At 44.7% G+C, this 9349-nt stretch overlaps 1 protein-coding gene across 1 annotated transcript; it reads left to right on the top strand.

Annotated features, from left to right (window-relative positions):
• Positions 1-6861: 6861 nt before the first annotated feature.
• On the top strand, positions 6862-9349 carry cbll1 (Cbl proto-oncogene-like 1, E3 ubiquitin protein ligase). Its single transcript, XM_079294708.1, has 4 exons — positions 6862-6911; positions 7224-7307; positions 7389-7462; positions 8013-9349. Exons 2-4 carry the CDS (start codon positions 7305-7307, stop codon positions 9019-9021), a joined length of 1086 nt encoding a protein of 361 aa, XP_079150834.1. The 5' UTR covers positions 6862-6911; positions 7224-7304; the 3' UTR covers positions 9022-9349.

Genomic DNA, 9349 nt, shown 5'->3' with positions numbered 1-9349 from the left:
TATTTTCCTTCTCTGCTCTCCCTTCACCTCAACAATTTTCCTCGCCTTCTCCATCCCACAATGCATTGTGTTCACTCGTTCGATCATGGACCAAAGCGGTAAGCCAAATACCGAGTAGGACGGACATTAGCAAACTTCTTTAATGTGATATACTTTTACTTCGCAGTTATATTTGTTGTTGTATCATCTTTTCAAATAACGACACATCATCCTCTCCCTACACTGTTATGCTACGACGTAACATGTTGTTCCAGAGTAGCGTTAAAGCTAGCGTGGTTCAGGCTAACGTTAGCTAGAAACTAGCTAGCGATGGAGTAACGCTAGAACACTTGTGCTCACAATAAGTTAACGTTAAGTTATAAATGAACCTGTAAGGTCGCATGCACTTTTCACAACACGTTTAGACAGTTACTACCGTATAATAAATGGCAAACGTTTCATTTCCACATGTTAGTAGGCGTAACTGCTAGCTTCGATTGACTTGCTCAACGTTAGCATAATGCTAATTGATCTAACGTTAGCTAAGAGCTGACACAACTAATTGCATGTCTTAAGAACGTTTGCTGACATTACTAAAGTACTTAGCATTCACCGGTGAAAGTACTTCGCGTTAATGCTACGCAAAGTTACTAGACATCAGATGTTACTAACTTTGAGTGTGTCATTCTTGCTATATCCAAATCACGGTGATGATTCTTCTCCAGCAAATTAAGGACTTGTCATTTTGTAAATTAAGTTTGAGCCTTGCAAGGTGCCTCTGTCACACGCCTGGTCTCGGTGCTTGTTGTACATCCTAACTTGGACCATCATTTCCTGAAAGCCAATTCTAAAAAATCGCCTATCAGTCGGATTTCCCGTTTTTCACTGGTCATTTTAATTATGTAATATCATTAATAAAAATCATATCAAACGGGTGCACCTCTGACTAATTGTTGTGATTTCCTTTGTGTAACGGAATTGTACCCCAAACCGGACAGTTTTTAGCTAATGTTTCAATACAATTCACTTACAATGTTGATAAAAATGATCGTGTAATGTTTTCAGTTGATTTAATGGTGTTAAACTGAAGTTAAACTTCGTACCTTTCAAACGAATATTGTTGTAATTATTACAGTTAGCTTTGCCTTTACCAGAGTCGTTAAAACGATGCTAACACGGGTGAATTAGCCGTGCACCGCTCTTGGCCTAATCCGTACAAACACGTTGTAAACACTGGCTGCTGCTGGTTTTTCGGGGATATTCGCTTGTTCCAGGGTCGCAAAAATGACCATCAATGCTGTCAACACATCCGGGACCGTAGTTCTGTCCTTCACAATAAGATATCACGCTTCAGCAACTCCAAATGATGCAATAAAAGCTTTTTCCGTTCGAGCTGTTTAAGCGTCGCCCGAGCGTTCTTTCTGCTTTCTCTCATCAAAGTCACTTTCCTATAGTATTTAGACATATAAACGTCCATATATATTCATGAAATTTGACACATAGATTATTTGATATGTATGAATTAATATTATTAACGTTTGGTTGGCGATCGCCGAAGAAAATGACAGCGTAATGACCGGAAAGGGCGTCACGACGGAATCGTTCGAGACAGGCCAAGAGCAGCTAGCGCCGACCGAGGCAGGCCATCGTTACGTTACATGTTGTATAGTTTTGTAATAATTACACGACAAGACTCTAAAGCAGTGTTTTGTGTACTACCCTTTTCCCCAGCAGACAATGATCTTCAAGGAAGTGATGGATCTGGGAGTTTGGGTGGCCCAGATGTCCGCAGACGAATCCCCATCAAACTCTTATCCAAGCAGCCCCTAAGGAGCAAACCTCCGCCCCGCACCCAGAGACCCAGCAGCCGGCCAGCTAAAAGTGAGGGTGGAGAAAACGGTAGGCACATTCTGCAGTAGCTAAGGGTGCTTTCACACCTAAACCATTTGGTTCGGTTTAAACAAACCCAGGCCTGTTGTCCCCGTAAGTACGATTCATTTGGGCTGATATGAAAGCTGTCAATCGATCCCTGGTGCGAACCAAACAATTTAACCGAGACAGCCTGAAATGTTGGGTCTCAGGACGCTTCCAAGCGGTCTCCGGTGCGTTTTGTTTGTGGTGTGAAAGCAAACTGACCAACCACAGGATTTTATGATAGCAGACATGTGATTTTAGCATGATTTCAAAAGTTAAATTACTAATAAATACATCTACTGATTGTGAAGTCTGTTCAGTGTGGATGCAGTCATTTGGTAACTATGCTATACACGTGAGGGTGGCTTTTTTCCCTGATTAATGAATCAAAAGCTGGTAAAAATCTTTGCTACAATCAAACTCTGTACTTTGTCAGTCACCAGAGTTGGATTTGCCCGCGTTGGTCCTGATGATGCAGGATGACAATCGCTAAAACTGTCCAATCAACAAGTTACCTTTCAGTCTGTAGAACTTCATGCTTACTCCTCGTACTCGTTGGTAAAATGTCAGTGTGAACTAGGGCTGGGCGGTATACCGGTTTTAATTTCCCGTATGATATGAATTTTAGCCGAATTTGTCATATACTGTCATACAGCCGAAACAACTTCTGTTGCTCTTCAACAGGCAGCAAAATATATTGTTCGCCGCTGAGAGCGCTACGGTCAGAGCTAGTTGTCTTAAGTGTATTGAGAGGGAAAGTCATGGTCATAACTTTATAACAACAGTTAATAACTCACAACTAATGCTCTTTAACAGGGAAAAACACCACGACACAACAGTTTGTGACACATAAACCATTTGTAACACGAATAATTGTACATTTATAAAATTTCACCGCCGAACTGCATGCTGGGTAAAGCTCGCTAACAACAGTCTGCTAACTGCTGGGAGAGGCTCTGTCGCTCCAGTGACGTGACATTAAAGTACAGAAAAGAGCGACGCAGGATGAACAAAGACTGAACAACAAAAGGTGTTTTGGTCAGACACACATACAACGCTGATTACCGCAATATATGTGGTATTTGTTATAAATGTACATTGGTACATAGAGGGTGATAAGAAGCTGTACATGGAGGGGCTTAGGACCCAGGGGAATGTAGGTGAAGGAAACAGGAAGTGACGGAACGCTGTTCGCTGGCCGGTTGGCCGGCCGGTTCTTTTTGGCGTTAATTAGTTAATTCTTTAACGTGAAAAGAAAATACCGTGATATACTGTGAAACCGCCAGCGTCTTACAAAATACCGTGATATGCATTTTTGGTCATACCGCCCAGCCCGAGTGTGAACATGAACTGCACCAGAACTAAAATGCATTAACGTATCACTTGTTCCCCCCCTAAGTCTGGATCAAATGAACCCAGCTACAGGTGTGAAAGCACCCTAATGCCGTGTTCACACCAAACGCGGCGCGAATTCAACGCGCCGCAAATTCACGTCCAACACGACGCCGGTCTCCATTTTGCCGTGTTCGCACGAATCGCGCCGGAGAGGGGGCGGGGCTTATCAGCTTGAAAGCTGTTCAACTGTCCGCCATTAACCATGGAAAAAATAACCTATATTTCTGCTTAGTACGTGTTGTGGAAGTCACAGATATCCCGGGAAACTAAACGCCGTCATGTCTGGTTCATAATATTGTTCAGAGGAGCTCCGTGGATTTTATCGAGCTGTATTCACTGTGTCTAGCAAGCCACAGGTTGCTGTTTACTACAGCTGTATGAACACAAAATAAGCTGATTTGGCTGTGATTTAACGGCAATAAACTGACAAAAAGGGACTCAGAAATAACTACGTAATGATGCCGATTTGTAGGCTACTTGTCTTCTCAATGGAGCTCTGATGGATCGGTGCTAGGCTATGCTAACATTGTAGCAGCTCCACCAACACTCAGACTAACGTCATCTAGACGTAAATACGGCAGCGTCGATTCATTGTTTGTACCGTATGGTTTACACACACACATAGTTTGGTCCGGTCTCTGTTGATATGAGGTATCGTAGAGCTCTGGGTGAACACAGACGGCTACAGGATTCATTTCCTGATTCAACAACGGCAGGAAGTCAGTGATGACAGGGGGAGCAACTCAACGCTGATAGGCTATCGCGCCACAGCGTCACGTGAATATTTTGCAGGAGTTGAAAAATTTCAACTCACGCGTTTGCTGTAAATTCGCGTCCGCCGCGCCAGTCTCATCGCGTCTGTGCATAGACTTTTTATGTAATCTACTCGCGCCACAAATTCGCACCGCGTTTGGTGTGAACGCAGCATGAGATAGTGTTGTTGATGTCTTTCAGTCAGTGATGGTTGTTCTGCCATATGTCAGTTCAGTTTGTTATTGTCCCACTGGGTGAACATCTGGCTTGCAGTGGAGCACAAACGAACAATGACAGTACTCGCACAAACAACAAAGGTGTCATCATGATGTGTAAGACTGTGGGTCAGTCGTTCTTTGACCATAATGTTGGCGGTTTGATCCGCGGTTACTCATATGTATATGACCATTCTCATAAAAGTGTTAGCAGTTAATGTAATGTACGTTTTAGATGTCCTTGTTTTACTTGGATTTTCTTAACTGGCGGTCTCAGGACTCGGTTTGGCATAGCGTGTCATTTCTAAAAGAAAATATAAAGTGGGGTTTCAGTAATAATTGATATTTTGTTGCGTCAATGCTCATTTACACGTGAAAATGACAAAATCACATTAATTTGCATTCGCAAATATGGGACGGATAATACAAAAGAATCATGATTACATTTTGAGAACGATATAAAAAACACGTAAACCAAAAGTAAAAATCTTTGGGGGGAAAATAATAAATAATTACATTTAATAAGATTGACAGAGACAAACTAAAACGGAGACAAACTAAAATAAAGGAGACAAATTCAATCAGATTCTAGGAATAGGTGCGTATCACAGTTCTTCCTTATCTATCTAACTCTTTCCTGTTTTCCTGTCCACTACTCTTCTTTCACTCACATGTTCATTAGAATAATAAAACAGTGCAAGTAGAAGCTAGTTCTTATTATTGTAAGTCTTATTATACTATGTGGCGACATCGTGCAGGTTACCTTTACACCACCAGAGGGTGCCAGCGTATCACCCATAGTGACCAGAATTGACTATTGACTGCAGCCCAAATAATCTACAGAAGATCTTGCACACTATAATAGTCTCCTCAATCATTGTATCAAATGCAGTTTTCCATTGTGACGGACTTCGCCACCTTTTATGTGAACTTCCAGTCAATGTTGATGTAAATGCTGTATTGACCAAGTAAAGCTGAGTTCTCCTGCTCACTGAGCCGTGCCAGCAGTGCCTACATGTCAGTATAGCGCGCTCTGAGGAATTGATTGCGTCAATCTACTACGTTTACCATTAACACTGATTAAACATCCACATAATATGTGAGGGATTTTCTCTTTCAGGGTAAATATCTCCAATTAAGGCTGCCTTGTTTTCCAATAACACTTTAAAGTGTATCCTGTCAAAACCTCAAACAGTTTGAAGTGTGATCTCCGAGAAAGAAATACATTTTAGTTGTTTATATTCTAGAGCAGCGGTTCCCAAACTTTTTAGGCCGCGCACCCCCTTCTACATCCCGACCGGGTTCGCGCCCCCCCCCCCCCGCCCCCCCCCTTAATAAAAAAAAAAAAAAAAAAAAGAAGCAACAGAGCCTTTTAAGCCTTCATAGCCGCATAAGAATCGGACCAATGAGAGAACAGTTTGCTCGCGCGTGGCATTTGTTTACAAGATTTAGTCCGCTGTTAAATGTTGCAGTGTGAACACAAACCGAACAAAGGAGCAACTGCAACAAAGCAAACGAACTGAAGGTGTGAAAACGCCCTGAAACACTGCAACAAAGTTTCAATAACTTTCAGTGACACAAGGCGTCACTTTTAAAGAGCAATACGGATGCGAGCACACACGCACAGGCTCAGAGGCAGATTATCACATTTAATTTACAATTAATGAGCGACTAATGTAGCCAGGATGTCTTCGGACAAAGCATCGATGCGGCGCGACACAGTGTTGTTGGACACCGGGATCATGTCCAACTTTTTTGCTTCTTTCTCCCCAATCATACATTCCACCATCTCTCTGGCAGCTGGCAAGCTCACGTCTTCGGCGATTGTGTGCGGTAGCTCCTTTCTCGCTATTCTGTAACCAGATATGAAGCCCGTAGTGCGTAATTTATAGACCAACACATGAATGAGACTCCAGTTGTTTTTGGCTGTTTTGTAACTCCTCCAATTTCGATATAAACAATGTAAGGGGCTTTTGACTTGCACTGGCATGCTTGGTGTTCAGGTGGCGACGTAAATAAGAGCTTCAGACTGTTAGCCAGAACCTCACTGCACACCACGCACTGTGGCTTTGGGGAATCTGCGTTGCCAATCCAAGTGAAGCCCAGACACAGATACTTTTCATCATATTTCCTCTTTTTTCCCAGTCTCCTCCGTCTCATCTTCCTCTGACTCTGGCTCGATTTTCTTCTCCCGGTCTCTCCCCAACGCACCTCTCCGTTCCCCTCGCCTCCGATTCCTCTCTCTCTCTCTGTCCCTCTCCTCTTTTACGACTGATAGCTTCAGATGTCCCACCTGACAGTTTTTAAATTAAAATTACATTTTTTTTTAAATATTTAATATTATTACACCATCAGACCGCCATTACACTTTTCCTCTCGCGCACCCCCTAGAGGCAGCTCGCGCACCCCCAGGGGTGCGCGCACCCCACTTTGGGAATCCCTGTTCTAGAGAGTACAGCCTCATCAGGGTCCTTGGTCACTGCTTTGGAGACAACTGAATTAGACTTTCTGCATTGCATCATTAATATTTGTCTCTTGTGTGTTACAGATAACTTTGGCTTTAAGCAGGAGGAGAGGTTTGATTGTGGAGCTAAATCTGGTGATGTGTTCGCAACTCAGAGGAGATTCCCCCAGGCACTGTTTTGGGACTATAAGGTACAGCACCTGTGGGGAGTAAAACGACGCAAAAGCGTCTGCAGCGGTTAGACGGATATGAATGACGAACGTCACTAATGTCTTTCATGACGTACATGACGTCTCCCCTCCAGACCATCAGAAGCGTTTTCCTGATGTCTGGTTTAAACAATTCTCTTCCTAGTGTTCCTGGTGTTCTCAGATTCAGTCTCAAAGTTTGAGTAAACAAAAGAAAGTAGACAAATCCTCAGTGGTCCTAATTGTATCCAAGTAACTCTAAATTATTGTGTGTAAATGATGGTTACCTGTGTTTCTCTCCCTCTTTTTCAACAGTTAAATTTGATTGGAGAAAGGGATCAAGTACCAATTCACTTCTGTGATAAATGTGGGCTTCCTATCCACCTATATGGACGAATGGTACGTATTATTGCTGAACTGACCTTTCTCTGCAGGCAGACACAAATGTTCATGTGTAACTCTTGTTCTCTGACTCCTCAGATCCCCTGCAAACATGTGTTCTGTTATGACTGTGCTTTGCTTCATGAGAAGAAAGGAGATAAGATGTGCCCTGGGTGAGATTTCTGGAGATATTTTAACATTTCAGTGGATATGGCAACTCCTTCCAGTTTTGACATCATTGATTATTAATGCAGGATTTTGAGTGGTGAACCGCTGGTGGTGTAACTGTAGTTGATCTGTGATCATACGGTTCAGCACACATGTTAATTACACACGCAGATTAAAGACCGTTTAACCATCGTAGTGTGAAATACGGTTTTACTGACACGCTGATAGCTAACATATGGCGGTTCTATTGAGTTACATTATGATGCATTCATGCTCTATTCAGTAAAAATGAGTGTTGGGAGAAGGTTAATGATAACGTCATCATGATGTGTTCGATATGAATCATATAAAATGTCGTATGTGGTGAGAAACTTAACAAGTCCAGTTGTTTGGAGATGTTTTCACAGCAATATGAAATAGATATAAGAGATGGGTTTATGATCTGTTTAACTTCTGAACACTAGCTCTAAGCACCTTATGAATGAGTAAAGCAATAACATATAGAATTTGTGATGGTCTTGTATAGCAGCTTAAAGTTGTGTTTGCTCTGTTCAGCCTCACAATGTTCAGCTGCACAGACCCGGTGCAGCGCATCGAGCAGAGCCTGCGTGGTTCCCTCTACATGTGCAGCGTCGTACCTGGATGCAAGCGCACCTACCTGTCTCAGCGCGACCTGCAGGCCCACGTCAACCACCGCCACGTCAGGGCGGCCAAGTCGTCCGCCGGCCGACAGGAGCCCGTACACCTGCCCCCCCAATCCGAGGTCTCCGACCGTTTCCGCGTGCATCCGCCTCACCTGCCCAAGAACCACGTTCACCTGCCCAACCCGCTCCAGCACAGCAGTCACGACCCCTACAGTCAGCCGCCCCAACCCACAGCCCACGAAGCCCCGCCCCCGACCGCTCTCGGCCCCGAGACATTCCGCATCTCCACGGTGACGACCCGCAAGCACAGCAATCTCATCACAGTGCCCATCCAAGATGACTCTTCCTCTAGGGAGCCCCTCTCTGGTGGGCCGGGCCCCGCTCAGCCACCACACCACCACCCGGGAGACTATCCTGGTCAGCCCCCTGTAGTGTCCCACTCTCACCACATGATGGCCCCACCGCAGCAACACTTCGGCCCCCCACCTCCCCCGCCTCCTCCCATCAGCCACCCCATGCAGCACCCTCCCCAGGCCTCCGGTACGCCACACATGGTGTACAACCAGGCCCCTCCTCCCCCCATGACCACAGCTCCTCCACCAATCACTCCGCCGCCAGGGCACATCATGGTCCCGATGCCCCCCTATATGAACCACCCGCCCCCAGGACCGCCACCACAACACAGTGGCCCCCCAGTCAACGCCCCCCCACCTCATCACTACAACCCCAACTCCATGCAACAGTTCCCCGAAGACCAGGGAACCCTCAGTCCCCCTTTCAGCCAGCCAGGAGGGCTCAGTCCCGGGATGTGGCCCGCTCCGAGAGGGCCCCCACCACCACGAATGCAGGGTCCTCCCCAGGGCCAGATGCCTGGACCTCACCACCCAGATCAGGGCCGCTACCGGCCTTATTATCAGTAAACTGCCAACTGAATGAACAGGCAACAGCCTGTTCATTCAGTTCCATGCCACGTGTCTGAATAATGTGATAGTAGACCTCAGGGTTTTAGGACTTTCATTTTGATAAGACATCCCCCCCAAATGTGTATGTGCTGCACATTTTAGTTAAGTGTACTGAACCTCCCGCTGAACAATTGAATTGGAATAGACTTTGAGAGGAGCAGCAATGTCCTTTTTTTCTTTTTTTATAGCTTATGGTAAATATTTCTGTATATATGTCAGCTGAATTCACACATATGTACTGTACATTCAAAGACGCCAACTATGTCTCAATAAATTTTTAACGGCA

Source organism: Melanostigma gelatinosum, assembly GCF_949748355.1.
Source record: "Melanostigma gelatinosum genome assembly, chromosome: 22".
Lineage (NCBI taxonomy): Eukaryota > Metazoa > Chordata > Actinopteri > Perciformes > Zoarcidae > Melanostigma > Melanostigma gelatinosum.
Note: the sequence above shows the minus strand (reverse complement) of the source record. Positions and strands in the feature narration are given on the sequence as shown.

Bases quoted from the DNA above. Each gene is read 5' to 3' on its own strand.
- cbll1 (XM_079294708.1), top strand. The intron at 7,463-8,012 runs GTGAGATTTCTG...TGCTCTGTTCAG, and splicing joins GGAGATAAGATGTGCCCTGG to CCTCACAATGTTCAGCTGCA.